Here is a 24725-nt window from a genome sequence, read left to right as displayed (position 1 = left end):
AGGATGGGTGGGGGGCTCACCTCCTTTAGCCCTCTCTCTGCCCACCCCCAACTGTGTCTTCAGAACCCAATCAAAAGAGGCAACCTTGCCAGATAAAAGAAGTCCATAAGCACAGAGGAGGCCATGGTGGCAGGACCTTCCTGGGCTTTGTCGGGGGGTGAGATCTCATCGGAGGTCCACACTACCTCCTTACCTCTGCTGGTTTGCCTGCCTGCCTGCCAGAACGGACTTTGCTGATAAACTAGGGGAACTGGGTTGGAGTTAAATTTGTCACTAACAGAGGAGCTTGATGGAATTGATGAGGGAAGAGACTGGAGGTTCATTACCACCCATTCTCCTCTGGGTCTGCTTGTTTGGTGCTCTTGAAATACAGCTGTGGGGTGGCAGGTAAGTGTAATTTTAACATACACAGCAGATTTCAAACACATAGTATGAAAAAAATGTAAAATATCTCATTAATCATCCTTGTACTGATTGCCCATTGAAATATTATTTTCTATATATTGAGTGAAATAAAATGTTACTAAAATCAACTTCACCTATTCCTCTTTACTTCTTAAAATTTACTCAGAGCTTTTAAAATCTGAAATTAAATCTGAAGCTCGTGTTACGTTTCTATTGGACATTGCTGCTCTAGATCCCTTTGATCCTTTCTGCTACGTGACTGCCATATATGCCACCTCTAACCAGGATGCCAGGGACCATTAAGTCTGGAAAAAACCTCAAAGGTCATCTGATCCGCACTTGTCATTTTATAGGTGTAGACACTGAAAGCCCAGAAGAAAGAAATGACTTAGCAAACCCAGCCTCACAACAAAATACAGTAGAAATTAAAAGCATTTCTTATCACTAACTTTGTGGCTGGCTGGGAGGCTAACAGGAATATTCCCTTCATCTTGGATCATTGATCTTTTAGTTCATTATATAAAATGTAAAATATGAAATCACTTAAAATATACAGTTAGTATTGTCCCAATCTGGTGGGGGTAGGGCCTGGGAGGGAACCAGGCAACTGAATTTATGACAACACATCCCAAATTAGTAAATAGCTCTGAGACCAAAAGATGATTTGAGTATTTGAATATCTGGTTTCTAGTTCTGCTCTACTGTGAACATAAACAGTTTTGGAATATACTGGTCTTTATCCTTTTTAGTAGCAGACGATGCATATTTAATCTAATGTAGGAAATGAATATAATGTTGGGACAAACTTCTTTGGCCTGGGACAAGTGCAGAGACATCAGCCCACCTCTTGGGCTGAGTTCTATTATTTCCCATAACAGAGAGGCTCTGCCCACAACCTAAGGGTGAGCATGGAGTGGCCTGACCCAGAAGACAAACTCCAGGTAGATTTTTCTCTCTCTTTATGAAACAAGCCAGAGACTTTGGGGAACTGAACAGAATTTTGAATGCGGTCAATGTCTGTTTCTTAGAAGCTTATTAACAAAGCAAGACTCTTCTACTCACGGTCTTCACAATCAACTCCGCTGTAGCCAAACGCACACCTAAAATACAAGGAGTAGGAGACCATGGTAAGGAGCCTTGTGGGAGCAGGTCAGAGTTCCCACCCCACCTCCACGTCTTCCTTGCACCTTTCTTTCATTCTCTCCTCCCCGTTCCGTCTCCTCTTTCTCTTTTCTTCCTTACGCTCCCATTCTTCCAGGTGAGTGTCTTTCACGGCACTCTGGAAGGTCGAGGGGGTACACAAGCCCGTGTGGTTCCGTTTGCTACCAACTGAACGCTCCATCTTCTGAGCGCCAGGAGGATTCAGCAGTTTGGGTGAAGCCGAGTCCCAGAGGCATGGAGCTTAGTGGGGCCCACTCGGGCTGCGAGACCACCTGGCTCGGCCATTTATTTGCTGCCCTGTGAGTGGGGATGTGCCATTTATATTCTCCGAGCTTCAGTTTCCTCACCTGAGAATGGGGAATAAATACATTCCTGACTGTTGCTGTATGAGAAGCATTACCTGCTGTGGTTCCCAGCACACGGAGAATGTTCAAAAACTGATGATGATGATGGTGGTGGTGATGGTGATGCTCTGTACCTACCAACTTATGCCAGCGAACCAACTTCCAGACCCTAAACTCATACATATGTGACAAGCTCTATCCTTTTTGCCTAGTTTCAGCTATGACAAGATGAAGAAGGAGGGATTTCTCTTACGGTTGACAGATCCCATGATCATCTTCCTTGTAGTCTGGCAGGCACACGCAGGTAGAGTTCCTGCTGTCCTTCACTAGGCATTGCTTATTGTTCTGTGTGTTGCAGTCATCAGGACACAAAGCTTCAAAAGAGAGTGATTTCTGGGTAATTTTCAGAAACAACCCCTTCAACACCAAAGTGACACATCACAGAATACAATTTTTTCACGTTGCTTTTTCTGGGTAAAACGCGGTGCTCAGTGGCTCTGCACTTGACGTGCGCCCTGTGAAGCGGCATGTGGGCCTCCTCACCAGCTCTCAGCCAAGGCCCTATCCAGGCCCACAGGACTAAAGCCAAAATTCACATCCCTCAGACTCTGAAATGCACATGGAAACTTGAGCAGGAAAGTGTGTACTTTGCAAATGCAAAAGGAGAGAGTGGAGGAGGCACGAAGAACATTTAGAAGCAGGTGGAATACTTACCAACACACAGGGGGATCTGTGGGTTCGGTCTCAGCAGCCCCGGTTTGCACTGACATAGTAAACCACTGGTGCAGTCATCTTGCCCATTCTCTTTCTCACAACCATAATAATCACACCGCTCTTGCTCTAAGAGGCACAAATAATTCAAAGACATATTTAGCAAGACAATATGGATAAGGTAACCTGTGAAAGCACCCCATTCCACTGTCGTTATTGTTGCCTTTTAACACATTTTGGGATTCAACCAATGAAAATCTGAGATTCTGAAATTCAACTCCCCAGGGGATCTCTTCTATAACTATTTCCTTATATTATTCAATTAAAATTAATTCAATCCAGTGCAAGGCAATGATGTTCCAAGTCTCTTTTGCACCTACCTCTTTGCTAGGTTCCACAAGGGACACAATAGCTGCATAAGTTTTGGACCCCATCTTTGGAGAGTTACCTGTTTATACCCTTAGAGAATCGCATCCAGCAACTTGTAATACAGACTTTAAGTACAGTGGGAATTCAGGGGCTCAGGTAGCTAAAGGTAACATCGTGGAAATCAGGCTAAGTCTTGAAAGATAGGGAAGACTTGAACAGTCAAAGGAGAGGCAAGGTCTAAGTGGAGTAAACAAGGCATGAAAAGAAGTAAAGTATTCTTGTCCAGGAGTGATGGAGTTGTACGTGGGCAGGGGAGAGGCAGTGTGGTGAGGAGGAACAAAAGTGAGAACTCTTGGCTCTACCGTTGATTGGCCGTGGGCTTTTTGTTCAAATGTTTAATGCGTGGTGGGTCCAAGTTCCCTCCATCTATGAAATGGGCTAATGATTCTTGTTTCACATGATTGTTGTGAGAACTGAATGAACTAATGTAAATGCAATTGTCCACTATAAGATACTCAGCAAGTAATCGTTCTTTTGTTCACTCATGGGTATAGCAGGGTTTCAATGTCAGGTTACGGACACTGACTTTTATCCTACAAGCCTGAGAATCCATTGATAGATTCTGAACAGAAGCATGGCATAAGAAAGCCATCTTTTAAGAATGTTAGTCTAGAAGCAGATTGGAAGACATTAGGGACAAAAAGATGAATCTGAGAATAGATTAGGGGGAGAGAATAGGAGCAGGTAGAACAGATATGTGGTTACTCTCTTCTAAACATCCCAAACCTGTAACTAACCTTCCTTCATTACCTGCCATTTGAAAATGCCTCTAAATAAAAACCAGAGAAAGAGATTCTACAACTTTTGACACAGAAAAGAGAATCTGTCTTTGCAGCAGAAGCAAGAGAGCAGGAAAAAGTGTTTTTCTCTAAAAGTTCTGAGCTCTCCCTTCCATGTGCTGGGCGGCTCATGCTCCTGTGGCCGTCTCTAGCTGGCATCATTTGGTAATCTGTTAATGTACCTAAGAGCACATGCCTGGTCTCAGAGTGGAGAGATGCTGAGAAGAGTTGTCCAAAAAAAGAGCAATTCTCAGCCCTGAGACCAGATGGTTTCAAGTCTTCCAGGGCTCAGAACCAAGGCAGTTACTAAGTAGAACCAAATGAGAGAATTGCAAGGGTCCCCAACTTTATTTTGAAGAATGCACTGGTTATTTTCATCTGACAACCACTTGGAGTGGTCAGTCCCCATGCTGATGGGGATCCTCAACTTCCTCACACTTGCTAGAAGTCTCATTCAGCCCAAAGCAGAGCATATGATAAGGTTTTTGTCTTGCCTTGCTGACAGTTTCATCTTCTGGAGGTAGAGGTTCTGACGGCATGAATTGCTACTGTGGACCAAATTCTGACCCTGAGGAGAAATTTATTCGCAGGTAGAAGTGATGACTCCCTTGGAAGACAAGGACCAGGTGACAGCCAGAAAGAGAAGTATGACTGAGAGAGTAAATATTGAAATGTTCAAAAAGGATAAGGTGCAGTTCCATGGCATGAGACTCTGGAAGATGAAAACAGTTCAGGAAAGTAAGAAGCTCTGAAAATGTAATTCTAACTGTGCAGCTGCAAATGATCCCAACAAGCTGTAAAAAAAAAAAAAAAAGGGAGAGGGCCAGGTAATATAAGAAACTGGCATGGTTTGCAAAGGACGCTCTCAGATGAGAGACAAAATATAAAAAGAAGATCCCATAACCAAAGATGGAATATTAAAAGTGTGACAGAGACAGTCTAGAGTCCCAAATGAGCTCAGGCTTGCCACAAACAAAACCCAAAACAACAACAGCAACAAAAATCCAACAACAAAGAGCAAAGGGTTAAAAATAAAAAATGGGCAAATGAATGAAAGGGTGTATATGTTTTCCATGTTACAGGCGCTCATGGAAAGGCCAGGCCTGGTTGGTGTAATGTTGATGAATGACATGAGAAAAACAGAATGGCTTCAGAACAATTTTTCTCCAGTCTTGCCAGGAAATAATACTTGGATGGAAAAGAGTTGAACGGACATTGCTAAAGGGACCCATGGAGCGGGTACAGTGCAGGGGAACCCCCATCTTTTCTAATAGAATTTTAAGTGTTTTATTCCAGAGCATTTACATTCCAGGTCCTGAGAGAACAGTGATCATCTGTGAAATCTCGAAAAAGAGAGAAGGTGCTAGAAAACTATAAATGAACAGAATTTGATTATATTTTCAAAAAGAGAAATAAGTTTTGCAAACTAGGGCATGGAGGTTACAATAAGCAAAAAGCAAAAATTTAAGAGACTAAAGAAGGAGTCGCAGAAGGATCAAAATGAAAGATGAGGAAGGCAGAATGGGATCAGGAGAATGGTGAGTGGAGGTTCAGAGAGAAGAGGACTTCAGGAATGGGAGGATACTAGTATCAAATGTTACAGAAAAGTCAGATAAGTTGTGTCTCAACAGAGGCCTTTGGGTTTGGCAACCAGGACTGAGAACCAGTTGCACAGAGCTGCCCCCAGGGCTGGCCTTGGACACCTCTGAGATGAGGAACTCCTGATGACTGCTGTGGTGATTGAAGTAATAGTGCCAGTTTATTCCTGCCTTCCTGTGTCCATGCCCCTTCGTAGGGCCTGCCCCACTGTGCTTTGTCATGTGAATTGCTTTGGCCGTCAGGACAGTTGTAAATATAACATTAGCAGAGAGTGAGAAGCACCTGTGTACTGAAATGTGCCCTCTTGCTGCTCTTGAAACCCTTTTGGACTAACCTGCTGGAGGAAGGGAGATCATGTGGAGCAGAGACAAACTGTCCAGCTGAGCCATCTTAGATCAGTCAGCCCTCAGCTGATCTACCCGGCAGCTAATGGCCGATGCTTAAGTGAGCCAAGCAGAGATCAGCCGAGCCCCGCCTAGACGAGCAGAACTGCCCAGGTAAGCCCAGCCCAAATTCTGACCCACAGAATTATAGCGTTATAATAAATAAATGGTTGTTGTTCAGGCCACTAAGATTTGGGGTGTTTGTAACACAGTAAAAATGAATTGTTAACAGCTGTCCTGTGGGGGGGGTTGTGTCGGCCTAAAGGGGAAACAGTATAGATAAAACTTTCTATAGCATTCGGAAAGCTAAAACTTGGTATACAGCCCTCTTGTTTCTCCTTTCTTCATCTTTCCTGGTCCAGAGGCTATTTGTCCAAGACTGCCTTCCAAGAAGAGGAACAAACTAGTCAGTCTGATGACTTGGGGGATGGTGATAAAGGAGCAGAAGCCAAATGACAGGGGAAACGGAGGGAGGAAGAAAGGACAGATTCAAAGGAAACTGGGAGATGTCCGTGGATTCAATTATTCAGTGCTTCTGGCCCCCTTCAAACATATAATAGAAAAATTTGTGAAAAGTAGATAGTTCTTCAGGTAATCGTCGTATAAAATTATTTCATACTTACTGATGTATCCTGTAAACTCAGTTGCACTGTGTTCTATTGCTCTTTCAATGGCAAGTGATACGTTTTCTTCAGTTTGTTTTGTAGTTTCCATAAAAATGTTTACTACTGCTATGGCAACAGTATGCATTGCAGATCTTGCTGAAGGAGATGTGCTAAAAATGAAATGAATCCATCACTTGATGAATTGAACTGAAGCGTCAACAAACTGGTCTTCACAGGAGAAGCAAGAAGAAATATAATTCTGCAGCCTGTGGAAGGAAAACCACATTCACAGAAAGACAGACAAAATGAAAAGGCAGAGGACATTGTACCAGATGAAAGAACAAGACAAAACCCCAGAAAAACAACTAAATGAAGTGGAGATAGGCAACCTTCCAGAAAAAGAATTCAGAATAATGATAGTGAAGATGATCCAGTACCTAGGAAAAAGAATGGAGGCAAAGATCAAGAAGATGCAAGAAATGTTTAACAAAGACCTAGAAGAATTAAGAACAAAAACTTAGAAGAATTAAAGAACAAACAAACAGAGATGAACAATACAATAACTGAACTGAAAAATACACTAGAAGGAATCAATAGCAGAATAACTGAGGCAGAAGAACAGATAAGTGACCTGGAAGACAGAATGGTAGAATTCACTGCCACAGAACAGAATAAAGAAAAAAGAATGAAAAGAAATGAAGACAGCCTAAGAGACCTCTGGGACATTAAACACAACAACATTTGCATTATAGGGGTTCAAGAAGGAGAAGAGAGAGAGAAAGGACCAGAGAAAATATTTGAAGAGATTATAGTCAAAAACTTCCCTAACATGGGAAAGGAAATAGCCAGGTCCAGGAAGTGAAGAGACTCCCATACAGGATAAACACAAGGAGAAACATGCTGAGACACATAGTAATCAAACTGACAAAAATTAAAGACAAAGAAAAATTATTGAAAGCAGCAAGGGAAAAATGACAAATAACATACAAGGGAACTCCCATATAAGGTTAACAGCTGATTTCTCAGCAGAAACTCTACAAGCCAGAAGGGAGTGGCATGATATATTTAAAGTGATGAAAGGGAAGAACCTACAACCAAGATTACTCTACCTGGCAAGGATCTCATTCAGATTCAATGGAGAAATCAAAAGCTTTACAGACAAGCAAAACCTAAGAGAACTCAGCACCACCAAACCAGCTCTACAACAAATGCTAAAGGAACTTCTCTAACTGGGAAACACAAGAGAAGAAAAGGACCTACAAAAACAAACCCAAAACCATTAATAAAATGGTAATAGGAACATACATAATTACCTTAAACATGAATGGATTAAATGCTTCAACCAAAAGACACAGGCCTGCTGGATGGATACAAAAACAAGACCCATATATATGCTGTCTACAAGAGACCCACTTCAGACCTACGGACACGTACAGACTGAAAGTGAGGAGATGGAAAAAGATATCCCATGCAAATGGAAATCAAAAGAAAGCTGGAGTAGCAATGTTCATATCAGATAAAATAGACTTTAAAATAAAGAACGTTACAAGAGACAAGGAAGGACACTACATAATGATCAAGGGATCAGTCCAAGAAGATATAACAATTATAAATATATATGCACCCAACATAGGAGCACCTCAATACATAAGGCAACTGCTAACAGCTCTAAAAGAGGGAATTGACAGCAACACAATCATAGTGGGGGACTTTAACACCTTACTTACACCAATGGACAGATCATCCAGAGAGAAAATTAATAAGGAAACATAAGCTTTAAATGACACTATAGACCGGATAGATTTAATTGATATTTATAGGACATTCCATCCAAAAAGAGCAGATTACACTTTCTTCTCAAGTGCACACGTAACATTCTCCAGGACTGATCACATCTTGGGTCACAAATCAAGCTTTGGTAAACTTAAGAAAACTGAAATCATATGAAGCATCTTTTCTGACCACAATGCTATGAGATTAGAAATCAATTACAGGGGGAAAAAATGTAAAAAACACAAACACATGGAGGCTAAACAATATGTTACTAAATAACCGAGAGATCACTGAAGAAATCAAAGAGGAAATTTAAAAATACCTAAAGACAAACTACAATGAAAACACGACAATCCAAAACCTATGGGATGCAGCAAAAGCAGTTCTAAGAGGGAAGTTTATAGCAATACAAGCCTACCTCAAGAAACATCTCAAATAAACAACCAAAGGTGTAACCTTACACCTTACACCTAAAGGAACTAGAGAAAGAAGAACAAACAACACCCAAAGTTAGTAGAAGGAAAGAAATCATAAAGATTAGAGCAGAAATAAATGAAATAGAAACAAAGAAAACAATAGCAAAGATCAATAAAACTAAAAGCTGGTTCTTTGAGAAGATAAACAAAATTGATAAACCTTTAGCCAGACTCATCAAGAAAAAGAGGGAGCTTCCCTGGTGGCACAGTGGTTGAGAGTCCACCTGCCGATGCAGGGGACATGGGTTCGTGCCCCGGTCCGGGAAGATCCCACATGCCACGGAGCAGCTAGGCCCATGAGCCATGGCCGCTGACCTGCGCGTCCGGAGCCTGTGCTCCACAATGGGAGAGGCCACAACAGTGAGAGTCCCATGTACGGCAAAAAAAAAAAAAAAAAAAGAAAAAGAAAAAGAGGGAAAGGACTCAAATCAGTAAAATTAGAAAGGAAAAAGGAGAAGTTAGAACAGATACCGCAGAAATACAAAGCATCCTAAGAGACTACTACAAGCAACTCTATGCCAGTAAAATGGACAACCTGGAAGAAATGGACAAATTCTTAGAGAAGTATAACCTCCCAGGACTGAACCAGGCAGAAACAGAAAATATGAACAGACCAATCACAAGTAATGAAATTGAAACTGTGATTAAAAATCTTCCAACAGCACCGCGATGAAGAGTGGCCCCCACTTGCCACAACTAGAGAAAGTCCTCGCACAGAAATGAAGAGCCAACACAGTCAAAAATAAATAAGTAAATAAATAAAAAGCCAAGCATTTGAAGCCCTTTAAAAAATAAATAAAAATAAAAAAATAAAAAAATAAATCTTCCAACAGGGCTTCCCTGGTGGCGCAGTGGTTGAGAGTCCGCCTGCCGATGCAGGGGACGCGTGTTTGTGCCGCGGTCCATGAGGATCCTACATGCTGCGGAGCGGCTGGGCCCATGAGCCATGGCCACTGAGCCTGCGCGTCCGGAGCCTGTGCTCCACAATGGGAGGGGCCACAGCCATGAGAGGCCCGCGTACTGAAAAAAAAAAAAAAAAAAAAACTTCCAACAAACAAAAGTCCAGGACCAGATGGCTTCACAGATGAATTCTCTCAAACATTTAGAGAAGAGCTAACACCCATCCTTCTCAAACTCTTCCAAAAAATTGCAGAGGAAGGACCACTCCCAAACTCATTCTATGAGGCCACCATCACCCTGATACCAAAACCAGACAAAGATCCTACAAAAAAAGAAAATGACAGACCAATATCACTGATGAATATAGATGCAAAAATCCTCAACAAAATACTAGCAAACAGAATCCAACAGCACATTAAAAGGATCATACACCATGATCAAGTGGGATTTATTCCAGGGATGCAAGATTCTTCAATATATGCAAATCAATCAATGTGATACACCATATTAACAAATTGAAGAATAAAAACCATATGATCATCTCAATAGATGCAGAAAAAGCTTTTCACAAAATTCAACACCCATTTATGATAAACACTCTCCAGAAAGTGGGCATAGAGGGAACCTACCTCAACATAATAAAGGCCATATACGACAAACCCACAGGAAACATCATTCTCAATGGTGAAAAACTGAAAGCATTTCCTCTAAGATCAGGAACAAGACAATGATGTCCACTCTCACCGTTATTATTCAGCATAGCTTTGGAAGTCCTAGCCACAGCAATCAGAGAAGAAAAAGAAATAAAAGGAATACAAATTGGAAAAGAAGAAGTAAAACTCTCACTGTTTGCAGATGACATGATACTATACATAGAGAATCCTAAATATGCCACCAGAAAACTACTAGAGCTAATCAATGAATTTGGTAAAGTCGCAGGATACAAAATTAATGCACAGAAATCTCTTGCATTCCTATATACTAATGATGAAAAATTTGAAACAGAAATTAAGGAAACACTCCCATTTACCATTGCAACAAAAATAATAAAATGCCTAGGAATAAACCTACCTAGAGAGACAAAAGACCTGTAGACAGAAAACTGTAAACACTGATGAAAGAAATTAAAGATGATACCAACAGAAGGAGAGATATACCAAGTTCTTGGATTGGAAGAATCAATATTGTGAAAATGACTATACTACCCAAAGCAATCTACAAGTTCAATGCAATCCCTATCAAATTACCAATGGCATTTTTTACAGAACTAGGACAAAAAATCTTAAATTTTGTAGGGAGACACAAAATACCCCAAACAGCCAAATCAGTCTTGAAGGAAAAAAACACAGCTGGAGGAATCAGACTTCCTGACTTCAGACTATACTACAAAGCTACAGTAATCAAGACAACATGGTACTGGCACAAAAACAGAAACATAGATCAATGGAACAAGATAGAAAGCCCAGAGATAAACCCACGCACCTATGGTCAATTAATCTATGACAAAGGAGGCAAGAATATACAATGGAGAAAAGACAGTCTCTTCAATAAGTGGTGCTGGGAAAACTGGAGAGCTACATGTAAAAGAATGAAATTAGAACACTCCATGACACCATACACAAAAATAAACTCAAAATGGATTCGAGACCTAAATGTAAGCCCAGACACTATAAAACTCTTAGAGGAAAACATAGGAAGAACACTCTTTGACATACATCACGGCAAGACTTTGTTTGATCTATCTCCTAAGGTAATGGAAATAAAATAAAAAATAAACAGGGGCTTCCCTGGTGGCGCAGTGGTTGAGAGTCCGCCTACCGATGCAGGGGACATGGGTTCATGCCCCGGTCCAGGAAGATCCCACATGCCGCGGAGCGGCTGGGCCCGTGAGCCATGGCTACTGAGCCTGTGCATCCGGAGCCTGTGCTCCGCAACGGGAGAGGCTGCAACAGTGAGAGGCCCGCGTACCGCAAAAACAAAAAACAAACAAACAAAAAAATAAACAAATGGGACCTAATGAAACTTAAAAGTTTTTGCAAGCAAAGGAAACTACAAACAAGATGAAAAGACAATCCTCAGAATAGGAGAAAATATTAGCAAATGAATCAACAGACAAAGGATTAATCTCCAAAATATATAAACAGCTCATGTGGCGTAATATTAAAAACACAAACAACCCAATCAAAAAATGGGCAGAAGACCTAAATAGACATTTCTCCAAAGAAGACATACAGATCGCCAAGAAGCACATGAAAAGATGCTCAACATCACTAATTATTAGAGAAATGCAAATCAAAACTACAATGAGGTATCCCCTCACACAAGTTAGAATGGGCATCATCAGAAAAGCTACAAACAACAAATGCTGGAGAGGGTGTGGAGAAAAGGGAACCCTCTTGCACTGTTGGTGGGAATGTAATTGATATAGCCACTATGGAGAACAGTATAGAGGTTTCTTAAAAAACTAAAAATAAAATTACCATATGACCCAGCAATCCCACTACTGGGCATATACCCTGAGAAAACCATAATTCAAAAAGACACATGCACCTCAATGTTCATTGCAGCACTATTTACAATAGTCAGGTCATGGAAGCAACCTAAATGCCCATCGACAGACAAATGGATAAAGAAGTTGTGGTACATATGTACAATGGAATATTACTCAGTCATAAAAAGGAATGAAAGTGGGTCATTTGTAGAGAAGTGGATGGATCTAGAGACTGTCATACAGAGTGAAGTAAGTCAGAAAGAGAAAAACAAGTATCCTATATTAACGCACATATGTGGAACCTAGAAAAAATGGTACAGATGAACCAGTTTGCAGGGCAGAAATAGAGATACAGATGTAGAGAACAAACGTATGGACACCAAGGGGGGAAACTGGAGGGGGTGGTGGTGTTGGGATGAATTGGGAGATTTTGATTGATATATATACACTACTATGTATAAAATAGATAACTAATAAGAACCTGCTGTATAAAAAATAAATAAAATTCCAAAAAGAAAAAAAAAATGGTCTTCAGACCTCCCAGACTCTCAGATCTCTCAGCACTAGTCCCTACCCATTGTTTTGTTTTTTGGGTTTTTTTGCGGTACACGGGCCTCTCACTGTTGTGGCCTCTCCCATTGCGGAGCACAGGCTCCGGACGCGCAGGCCCAGCGGCCATGGCTCACGGGCCCAGCCGCTCCGCCGCACGTGGGATCCTCCCGGACTGGGGCACGAACCCGTGTCCCCTGCATCGGCAGGCGGACTCTCAACCACTGCACCACCGGGGAAGCCCCCCACCCATTGTTTTATATCCACCGTTGAGGTTCACATAAGGAGGCATGGGGTTGCCATAAGATGGCCATTTATAGGCCTAGAGATCTCTATTCGGCATGCATTCGGAGGAAATCTAGGGCTATAGCAAGGTCTTGTTGGAAGATACTTAGAAAAATTGTGGACAATCATTTTTAGGATTAAGGAGCCTGGAGTGAACCAGAAGTAGAATAAGTGATATCTGAAACAGTAAGCTGTCACTTTCCGCAGAAAGTCAAGAGTAGGTCTCTTGATGAGCTGTAAAAATCTCAATTTGTGCTTTGAGAGAGACAGAGGGGTGTGTGTTCCTCCCTGTGCACAGAGAGAACAGTAATCAACCATACAGAGTCGGGATCATTCCAAGAAAGGGCCCAGGAAGCCAGAAGTCAGCTTCAAAGTGTGTGTGTGTGTGTGTGTGTGTGTGTGTGTGATTGGATCTGGGCACACCTGACCCAGAGGAGAACTGATCCCAAGGAAGGATGGGGCGATGAGAAGCATCAGAATATAATACCAAATCCCATCACCAGATACTAAGTGCTTGCTACGAGCAAGACATCATAAGAATCTCTCTAATCAGCGCTGCAACTTGGGGCCCTGAGATCAGCTGTACCAAGTTCTAATTCTTTCATTATCCAAAAAGGAATCAAGTGATACAACCACTGAGAGAGAAAAAAAAGGACTTTAAAAAACTTCCTGCCATTCGCCCAGCGGTGGGTGGTTGCCACAGCTGGTTTAGGTCCCCGACCACTGGGCCCCCTTGTCAGGAGGAGGCAGCCTCCGGGCTGGGGAGAAGGCACTGCCACCTCGGGCGGCCAACATGGTCCCCCGGGACAGTGCACTTCCTGGCCTCGGTTCCCCGCTGAGTTCAGTTTCCGGGGTTCAGGCCCGACTCCCCCTCCTGGTCTCTCTTCTCTCGCTGGGCCGGTTTATCAGGAGAAGATTGTTTTCCAGGGCTAGAAACTGGACTTCTGATGATGTTTGACCCAGCGGCAGCAATAGCAAGCAACGTGATTTCAAAGCTGGGCTCAGCTTTTGTTTCTTCCCTCTTGTAATCACAAAACCCATTTCGGACCAGGAATTCCAATCATGTCTATGATGGTGGTGAGAAAGAAGGTGACACGGAAATGGAAGAAACTCCTAGGCAGGAACATCTTCTGTTGTGATGGCCGCGTGATGATGGCCCGGCAAAAGGGCATCTTCTATTTGACCCTCTTCCTCATTCTGGGGATGTGTACACTCTTCTTCGCCTTTGAATGCCGCTACCTGGCTGTCCAGCTGTCTCCTGCCGTCCCTGTGTTTGCTGCCATGCTCTTCCTTTTCTCCATGGCTACACTGTTGGGGACCAGCTTCAGTGATCCTGGAGTGATCCCTCGGGCCCTCCCAGATGAAGCAGTTTCACAGAAATGGAGATAGAAGGAAAGGGACTTCCCTGGTAGCACAGTGGTTAAGAATCTGCCTGCCAATGCAGGGGACACGGGTTCGAGCCCTGGTCTGGCAAGATCCCACATGCTATGGAGCAACTAAGCCCGTGTGCCACAACTACCGAGCCTGCGCTCTAGAGCCCGTGAGCCACAACTACTGAAGCCCACACGACTAGAGCCCATGCTCTGCAGCAAGAGAAGCCACTGCAGTGAGAAGCTCACACACCGCAACAAAGAGTAGCCCTTGCTCGCCGCAACTAGAGAAAGCCCATGTGCAGCAACGAAGACCCAATGCAGCCAAAAAAAATAAATAAAAATTTATTTTAAAAAAAAAGAGTAGAAGGAAATATACCAAAATGCATAAATATCCCTGAGTTGAGAGACCGTCGGTGATTTTTTTGTCTTCTATTCATATTTTCTGTTTTTTCCAAATTTTTTACAGTAAGCATATATTACTCTTATTTTTAAATAATTGTTTTTCTGATTCTAAATATTACCAGTCTTTTTTCATGCATATATTTTATTTTTGCAAGGTAAAATCCTTTATGCATGCTTCTTTTTAGCATACATTTTCATTTTTCAGTATGTTGTGAATATTTTCCTGTCATCATTTAAAATGTGTACATCATTTGAAATGGCTGCATAATATTCCATCCCATGCATGTATCATAATGTACTTAATCAACCTCCTATTATGATACTGAGGTTATTTTCAGTCTTTCACTATTAAAAGGGACGTCTGTGACCAAAAAACTCCAAAAAACAAAAAACAACAACAACAACAAAAACTTCTTCCCTCTCTGATTTGTGGGTGTGTGTTTTTAAGACTCAGGATATATATTTTCCTGTCCAATTGTTTTCCTATACTCCTTTCTGACTTTTGAAGAAATAGAGAAGCTTGAAAACATAGCCAGCCTACTTAGATAATGTTCACAGCCATGTGGGTTCTGCAGAACAATCCAGAAAATCCAAAACATGAACCAAATTCTGTTTTTAGGAATGATCACCTCAAAAGGGAGTCCAAAAGCAAAATGGGCTTCAGAGTTCTAATTTAACATTTCCTATCATGATTGGTTCATGATGGGATTTGGAGGTGACAGTGGAAGGTATAGGGCAGTGAGAAAGGGGTACTTGATACAAGCTTTCTTTATCTGTTGAAAGATGACCAGAGATCTATGGTATAATTTTGCAGCGGGGCTAGGAAAGAAATGCCATCCATAATGCATTCATTTAAAGAACCTGCTAGCATACTCTCCAATTCAGGAGACAAGACATGACACTTACAGAACAGTTCAAGGAAATGATGGAGCGGTCGTGTTCTTAAGTGACAAAAAGGTGGAGTATAAATGACTAGAGCACTAGCCTCTGAGTTAAGAGCCCAGAGATCTAGACCCAGGATAGCCACCATCTTTTGTGGTCCAAGACCAGTCCCAGCTTCCCTCAGCCTGAGTGTCCTCCTCTGTCCAAAGAGAGATTTGAGTGTTAGAGAAATTCTGAGGATCCTTCCAATTCCAACATTTGGACAGTAAATAAAGAGCTTGGGGATTCAGAGGAGAGAGCACTGGTATGGAGCCTAAGAAATGCCTTCTGAGGTGAGACTGAGGTCTATTTGCCTGCCATGGCCCCCTTGCTGGGGGAGTCGCTCCTGTCAGGACACTGAGCTCACAGGTAAGGGGTTGCCTCCAAAACTCCCCTTCCAGTAACTCCTTAAGAACGGAAGGAGTGCCACAGTTTCCCCAAGTGACTCTGTGGGACCAGCTCTCCATCATACTTGCAGGGTCCCATATTCTGGAAGGGAAACAGAAGGGGAACTAACTTGTTGAAACTGACTATGTGCCAGGCACTTTGCACAGGGAATCTTTCCAAAGGTATCTCATTTACTCCTCCCAGGGTTCTGGGGAGGTTGATCAGATTATCCCAGTTATAGAGATGAGGCAACAAAAGTTCAGAGAGGTTAAAATGCCTACCCAGTCACACAGCAATAATGTGCCAAGGCAGGGATCCAAGCATAGATTTACACCTCATTGTTCCTGTTTTTATCCAGTCATCCTGATGCATGAGCTCCCTGTTGTCCCCTAAATCAAACCTAATGTCCTTCAACAATGCATAGACCTTCAGGAGTCTGCTGTACCTCCAGCTTCCAGCCTGTGTGTTGGGGCCCAGCCTCTCTGCCTGCTGCTTGCACCGTGCCTCCCATTAAGCTGCTTGCCAGCCTTCTGGCTACCCATCACATGTGCACCTTGCTCACCGCCAAGATCAAAACTCACCACTTTTAGGAGGTCTTCTCTGAATTCACATATCTAAATATATATAGTATGTTTTTCCACAAAGGACTTGACAAAGTTTATAAAGATAGATGCAATAGTAAAACCATAAAATATAAATACATTAAAGCTGCTTTTTCTGCATGGTTCTGTTCACCTTAGAGCAGTGGTCCCCAGCGTTTTTGGCGCCAGGGACCGGTTTCATGGAAGACAATTTTTCCACCAATAGGGGCGGGGATGGTTCAGACAGTAATTCGAGCGATGGGGAGCCGTGGGGAGCCATGGGGAGCCGTGGGGAGCGGCAGATGAAGATTTGCTCTCTTGTTGCTCACCTCCTGCTGTGCCGCCCTCTGGGGTTGAGGACCCCTGCCTTAGAGCATTCTTTCCTCAGCCTGTAGCACTCATGTATCGATACGCTTCAGAGGAGGCCAAGATGGAATCACTAACTTCTTGAGAATCCTCCGCCCCTTTGGGTTCCCAAAGAGCATGCAACCCTGCTCACTGCACGTTGCTATGCTCACTGCATTCTCGTTCTTACTGTAGAAAGAGCTCACGACAGGCCCTGCAGTAGCCAGGTGCATGACTGGGGTCTTCCTGTCTGCCTCATTCCCCCCTATGAGGGAAGAGATGGCTGTGAGCCATTCATTCTCCTCCTGACCCCCTGGAATGCACATTCCAGGGATTGACCAGGTGTGATTTGTAGCCAAAGCATCAAACCAAACAAAGAGAACCAGGTGATGCCCTGGGCTATGTGGGCAAGTTGCTGAGTAGCCAATCACAGGCAGCATCTTGCTATCCCCAGGTTACACCCTGCCCACCCAGGCCAGGGTCAATGTGACGTCAGAGGCAGGGCCCTCTGTGGTACTCAGACTAATCATCTCTTCTTGACCTGTGACTAGCCATCCTAGGGCCTCAGTGCCACATGGGGTATGCAAGAGAACACAGAAGTTAGGCAAACACAACCTGCTTCCAAAGTACCCCATCAGTCCACAGCAAACTTACCTTAATTTATCAATTACAGTCTGCCCGTAATCAGAACTGTCAAATGCCTTTTCAAACTGTGGAGAAAAAGAACAGAATTAAGAACAACTACAAAGAGAGGGGGAAAGTGATATTACATCTAGGTTTTAACATAAATCCATTTCTAAACTCATTTATGTAACTATAACACAACAAATTATTTATTCTTTCCATGCGCTCTAATACCTTTCAGTAATTTTTGCTGTAACATAGGAAGATTATGATATAATTCAGAGCCACCCAGGAAAAAGATGGAAACCTGAAGCACCCAGCCAAATCAATACTCTTAAAAATAACGTGACTGACTTGTTTTGTCTTTTCAAAGTTACTGTTAGACTTACATATATGCATGCTTTATACACTCATCAGTTTACCTAAGGAAGACTTAAATGCCTACCTTACCAAGGCATCATGCCTGAGACATAGAGATTACCAAGATGGGCAGACCCAGCTTCTGATCAAATAAGAGGTTACACCATGAAGTTGAGAGAGGTAAGTGACAGAGAGAGTAGAATCTACCGTGGAGGTTCAAAGAAACTCTCATCTAGTCGCAGAGAACCAGAGAGGGCTTCATAGAAGAGATGGGCTGTAAAGCATTTCAGTAGGTAGTGCGGGGCCAGGAAGTGGAAGAAGGAGCAGCCCACACCAATGCTCAGAAGCAGTGTGCCTCAGAAGGCAGCAGGCTGAGGTGCCAAACTTCTCTGCTTAGCTTTTGCAAAATTTAACTGCTTTGAACCTCACTTTCTCATTGGAAAATTTGAGATAGCAGTAATTCCCACCACATAGGGCTATCATGCGTAGAAAGTGAGATAGAATATATGATACATGGCTTTGTGAGCTGGAAGGGGCTCCAGCACAGGTAGATCTTCTTAGGCCTGAGTTGCGTTCCAAGAGCAGAGACAATTCTAGATACTTGTTAAGAAGTGGCCAGAGATTAAGCTGGGACCTCTGGCAGGGGTGAGGTGGAGGTAGGATGGGGGTCTCAATTAGAACATAAGTTCTTTGATGCCAAGAATGGGGTTCGTTTTCTCTTTCTTATGACACCCCCCTACCGCCTGCCACCTGCCCATCCCCATGCCTATTCCATAGCACTCAGCGCAGGGCAATCCCTAGGAAACACTCAACAAACACCAGTTGACCGATGATTGAATGACTTAACTGTGAAAGACATGACCTTGGACATGTCTTCCTCTCTTTGGACCCCATCTCCATATTTATTACATGAATGTTGAACTGGGTTGGTGCAAATTTTTTTATTATATAATCCAAGAATTTTATTATTTTTCTCCCATGGGGACCCCACATTTAAAAAAATCATGGCAACCAATGTCATTTAAAAAGATGTTAAATCATTTCTCTTTTATTCTAGTCAAATTCAAATACATTTGATGCTCTAGTTAGTCTGGGCAACCTTGTATCCAGAATATGTCCATATTCCTTCTAATTCTTTTACATATAAGGAAGAGCTGGTATTTCTGTAAACAATCAGGGCCCTGGGAATCTACTTAGGAACAGGATCACTGGATGATCTCCAAGGTTCTATCCAGCTCCCCTACTGACCACTTTTTGCACTTTTAATTTTCTTAATCCCAAAAAATGAGATTGCAAAATTGGCATCTGGCATAGGAAAAAGGTCTTCCATTTTTTTTCTTCTATCAGGTCACCCTTTGAGGATTTGCAGATATACACCTCTCAGTCTGAAGGGCTGCAGGACTGGGCAGGAGGGCAGGAACCATGCTAACAGGCCTGCCCAGACCTCATTGCACAACAGAGCCAGCAGGGAAGAAGAAGCAGCCCTGAGGTCAGGCAGGTCTGGGTTCAAATCCCCCGTCCTCACTCATCAGCTGGGTGTCCTTCAGTCAGTTACTTAGCCTTCCTGATCCTTGACTGTTATTCTGTACTTTCTGGTCCATTTTCATGGCCACTGTGCTTCCTGGGCCCCCATTAAGACGTTAGTTTTTTAAAGTGTTTCTCCAAGAGAACCCTCTTGCACTGTTGGTGGGAATGTGAATTGGTACAGCCACTTTGGAGAACAATATGCAGGTTCCTTAAAAAACTAAAAATAGAACTACCCATACGACCCAGCAATCTCACTACTGGCCATATACCCTGAGAAACCATAATTCAAAAAGAGTCATGTACCACAATGTTCATTGCAGCTCTATTTACAATAGCCAGGACATGGAAGCAATCTAAGTGTCCATCGACAGATGAATGAATAAAGAAGATGTGGCACATATATACAACGGAATATTACTCAGCCACGAAAAGAAACGAAATTGAGTTATCTGTAGTGAGGTGGATGGACCTAGAGACTGTCATACAGAGTGAAGTAAGTCAGAAAGAGAAAAACAAATACCGTCTGCTAACACATATATATGGAATCTAAAAAAAATAAATGGTTCTGATGAACCTAGGGGCAGGACAGGAATAAAGACGCAGACGTAGAGAATGGACTTGAGGACATGGGAAGGGGGAAGGGGGAAGGGTAAGCTGGGACGAATTGAGAGAGTGGCATGGACTTATATATACTACCAAAATTAAAATAGATAGCTAGTGGGAAGCAGCTGCATAGCACTAGAGCAGTGGGATAGGGAGGGTGGGAGGGAGGGAGATGCAAGAGGGAGGAGATACGGGGATATATGTATATGTATAGCTGGTTCACTTTGTTATAAAGCAGAAACTAACACACCACGGTAAAGCAATTATACTCCAATAAAGATGTCAAAAAAAATTAAAAATAAAGTGTTTCTCCACCTAGAGTTCTAAGACATATTTCCAAGCTAACATTTTTCCCTTCAAAACTAAATTTTGAGAAACACTGGCTGGACACCCTCTCTAAGACCTTCCAGGTCTGACATCTGTGGTTCCAGAATAGAGATCTCCATCTCTTTCATGTCGACACACTCACAAGAATCAAAATGAAATGAAGCTGTTGTTCATTTTGACATTTTTGACAATGGCAAAAAGAAGTAACATATAATTCAGATGGAGTTCCTCTTCCAGACATTAAAAAAGCCAGAAGAGTATGCAAATTTGATTGTAAAAAGGAAAAAAAAATCATCTTTAATTTTTTTTCTCTTCAATTCTATGGAAGGAATTTATTTTAAAACAGCATTACATTTCTCTGTCCACTTAAAAATATTTAAGAATATTTCTGTATGAATGAGTACGGCATGGCTGGAGGTGGCTTCTCAAGGCCCTCTGCTGTGCCAGATGTTACCCCTCCAGGTGCAGGATGACGGTGAGTACCCAGGGGCCCAGAGGAGGAGCCTGGGCAACCAGGAAGCAGTGGCCCCCAGGAGTTTGGAACAGCTGTTTACAAACCAATAAGCATGCATTTCACTGCTTGATCCACCGGTACAGCTGTACCAGCATGTACCACCCGAATACCAGTCTACACTCTACAAGTCAGTGTTAGAATAAAGAATATTTAGAGAGGAAGGATGTTTGGAAAATACTTACAAATCTAGTAATGTTAAAGTATAATTCCTGATAGGCCACAGAATTTCTATCTTCTAAGTCAGATGTAGGTGGTATATTGGCCATAATCGTACCAGGGAATATCTTTCCTGAAATTCAAGCAGAATCTCTCTGTGATATTTAATGTAAAGAATGCTACATAATATTCTATGAAATACATCTTTCCTTCATTGATGCAGTCATTTTTTGTTTTCAGTGCTTTTAATTATTTAAGAGGGAAAAAAACAGTTGCAAAGAACATTTTCGTGCACAAACCTTTCTACATATGGAGTCATTTACTTAGAGTGGATCCCCAGAAATGAGAGTATTAGTGCTAAAAACAGGAACATTCTTTTGGCTTTGGGGATATCTCTAATTTCTGTGGCCAACACAATGCATTCATTTCCTGTACAGTTGGTCTGTTCTGGCAAGGAGGGATATTTCTCATTCATAAAACAGACAAAAACATGGAACTCAGGAAACAGCCTTGGACTTTCATAGCGCCCAGCTGATATAACCAAAAAAGTATAGGGTCGATTTGCTCTTAAAGTTCATTTCCAGAGCTGAGAGGCTCTCAAGTCTCCAAAAATAGGGTTTGCTGTTATAGAACAAGCAAATCCTATGACAGAGAACTAACCAAGGTCAGAGACCAGGTTCCTGGTTCGTCTGACTCTGTGGTTTTAGGAAATCACCTTATTCTGCATCAGTGTCCCCATGTAATAGCACCACTTTGTATTTATGCAGCCTGTGTACTTTTCCAGGGACTCCGACATCTATCATTCTCATTTTGACCCCATGGCACCGTTCCCTTGAACAGTTTAAGTGAAGGGACCCATCTACTCCCGTACCTCTAGGACTAGCTCACAAATCTGAATTGGTCTATTTCCTTTCCCACTAGGTTCCATTGAGATAAAGACAGGAAGCATTTTTCTACTTGGCTGGTCTTTGTTGCCTCCAAATTTTCCTCTAACTTTAGTATTCTGGAAGCTCTTTTTGCCGTTATTTTAAGTTTTCTACTCCACTTAGGTCTGAGGTGCAGCTCTCCATGATTCATCCTTTGTAACTCACCTTTCTCGCATGTATGAGAGTTATAGTAATACCCTTCTGAACACAGGCAAAACCGGCTATCATGCAGATTAACACATGAAGAATCACCCTTACAGGGATCCTCTTGGCAAGGGCTTCTGGAACCTGAGATACAGTAGAAAGAGATTAAAAATCCATAGGATAACAACAAATAACACCAAGAAACATACTTTTAAATCTCCTGGGCTCTTTCTATTCCTTGGCTGTGTTACTCCATGGCACACCCTTAGAACAGCTGAAACAAATACATATTTTCTTATGTTTCTAGGAAGTTTGTTGCTAAAATTCTAGAGCCAAGCGCTTGTCAACAGTAAAGGTCAGAGGTTGGTGGGTAAGAGTCTGCTCAGACAGAGACAGCAGTCTTCTAACTCCAAGGAGTAAAGAAATCCTTTGGACCTCAAGGATCCTCCAGAACCTTCATGTCTGGTTCTCTAACACTAGGTAGAACTCTCCAAAACCATTTTAGAGAAAGCATCGTATTTTTTTTTGAAGATATGAATAATTGACTTACAGGGAAGACCAGGCCAAAAGCTCCCCAAAGAAACTAGATATTGTATTCTGGTTAGCATACATGGTATACAGACCCATGAGGAAAGGCAAGGGAGAGTAAGGGAACAGTGTGGATTAACTCAGTGATGATTCTAAGAGGAAGTGATGAACGGTCATTCTACTCTCTGGCTTTCTGAGTGGATGACCTGAATAAATGGAGAGAAGAATATTACAATGGTTTCTACACCACTGGCCAGGACTCCTAGACAGTCAGCATCTTTCTTATCTTTGGAGAACTGACGGGATCCAAGAAGGGAAGTTAGGTCAGTGGCCAAATGGTGATCTTGGCTAGCCATTTCCTTTATCTCTGTCAAATGAAACGATCCTGAGCTTTGATTTCAGAATAGATCAAGTGACTGACAACCTTCAGAGCTGTCTTAAGATTCTTATAATCCTGTAGGTGCAAAGCGTTGCTTAAAAAAAAAAAAAAAAAGAGACTACATATGAGGTATGATGTGTATAACATTGTCTCTTTCTTATTGACATATAGTTGATTTACAATATTACATTAGTTTCAAGTATACAGTCCAGTGATTCAGTATTTTTAGAGATTATACCACATTATAAGTTATTACAAGATAATGGCTATAATTCCCTGTGCTATATAATATATCATTGTTGCTTATCTATTTTATACATAGTAGTTTTTGTCTGTTAATCCCATACCCCTAATTTGTCCCTCTCCCCTTTGGTAACCGTAAGTTTGTTTTCTCTATCTGTGAGTCGGTTTTTGTTTTGCATATACACTCATTTGTATTATTTTTTAGATTCCACATATAAGTGATTTCATACAGTATTTGTCTTTCTCTGACTTGTTTCACTAAGCATAATATTCTCTAGGTCCGTCCACAATGCTGCAAAAGGCAGAATTTCATTCTTTTTATGGCTGAGTAATATTCTATCATGCACATGTATCTTTTCAAATTGGTGTTTTCATTTCTCTGGATATATACCCGGGAATGGAATTGCTGGATCATGTGGTAAAAACTGAAAATAGAACTACCATATGATCCAGCAATTCCATTCCTGGGTATATAGCCAGAAATAACATGCTCTCTCTTATGATTAAAAAAAAAAAAAAAAAAAAAGGTGGGGGGACCTCCCTGGTGATGCAGTGGTTAAGAATCTGCCTGTCAATGCAGGTGACACGGGTTCGAGCCCTGGTCTGGGAAGATTCCACATGCCGTGGATCAGCTAAGCCCGTGCGCCACAACTACTGAGCCCGCGTGCCACAACTACTGAAGCCCGCGCACCTAGAGCCCGTGCTCTGCAACAAGAGAAGCCACCGCAATGAGAAGCCCGTGCACCGCAACGAAGAGTAGCCCCTGCTCACCACAACTAGAGAAAAGCCTGCATGCAGCAACGAAGACCCAATGCAGTCAAAACTAACTAAATGAATATTTTTTTAAAAGGAGGGGAATACATAGAAACATATAAGTCTATGTGTTTGTATTTGCACAAACACAAAAAACTAGCCACAGAAGTTGCCTCTGGGGAAGAAAACTGGGGGTCTGGGTCCTAGGGGTCTAGGATAGGAGGGAGATTTAGTTTTTACTGCATATACTTTTGCCCCATTTAAGCTTCTTTTTCCATAACTGTGGGCCTAATTGACTTTTATAAAAAATAAATAAAACAGTACTGGTGAGGAGCTCTGATACTGGTTGGGAGTGTAAAATGGTGTGGCCACTTTAGAAGACAGGCAGGCAGCTTCTTACAGAACCAAACATACTCTTAACCATATGACCCCACAAGTGCATGCTTTAGTATTTACTCAGCGTAAATGCTGAGTATTCACTTATTATTTATCAACTTATACCCACTCAAAACCCTGCCAACGAATACTTATAGCTATTTTCTTCATGACTGCCAAAACCTGGAAGCAACCAAGATGTCCTTCAGTAGGTGAGTGGATAAACAAACTGCTACAGCCAGACAATGGAATATTATTCAGTGTTCAGGCCTTGAAAATTGACATGGAGGAATCTTAAATGCATATTACTAAATAAAAGAAGCTAATCTGAAGTAAAGCTGTCACTGTTTGCAGATGACATGATCCT

The 24725-nt window shown here is 42.1% G+C and overlaps 1 protein-coding gene across 1 annotated transcript in view; it reads right to left on the bottom strand.

Moving 5' to 3' along the window:
• Positions 1 to 24304, bottom strand: part of MUC13 (mucin 13, cell surface associated) — a 30003-nt gene extending 5699 nt beyond the window's left edge. The window contains exons 1-8 of the mRNA XM_067738648.1: positions 24173 to 24304; positions 22102 to 22814; positions 21037 to 21143; positions 17554 to 17609; positions 6435 to 6586; positions 2625 to 2750; positions 2164 to 2284; positions 1468 to 1505 (exon numbers count right to left, since the gene is read on the bottom strand). Coding sequence (XP_067594749.1) covers positions 1468 to 1505; positions 2164 to 2284; positions 2625 to 2750; positions 6435 to 6586; positions 17554 to 17609; positions 21037 to 21120 — 577 coding nt within the window. The 5' untranslated portion in view covers positions 21121 to 21143; positions 22102 to 22814; positions 24173 to 24304. The remainder of the gene's footprint in view (positions 1 to 1467; positions 1506 to 2163; positions 2285 to 2624; positions 2751 to 6434; positions 6587 to 17553; positions 17610 to 21036; positions 21144 to 22101; positions 22815 to 24172) is intronic.
• Positions 24305 to 24725: the final 421 nt, after the last annotated feature.

This window comes from Pseudorca crassidens, chromosome 5, assembly GCF_039906515.1.
Source record: "Pseudorca crassidens isolate mPseCra1 chromosome 5, mPseCra1.hap1, whole genome shotgun sequence".
Lineage (NCBI taxonomy): Eukaryota > Metazoa > Chordata > Mammalia > Artiodactyla > Delphinidae > Pseudorca > Pseudorca crassidens.
This window is presented reverse-complemented; position numbering and strand designations above follow the sequence as displayed.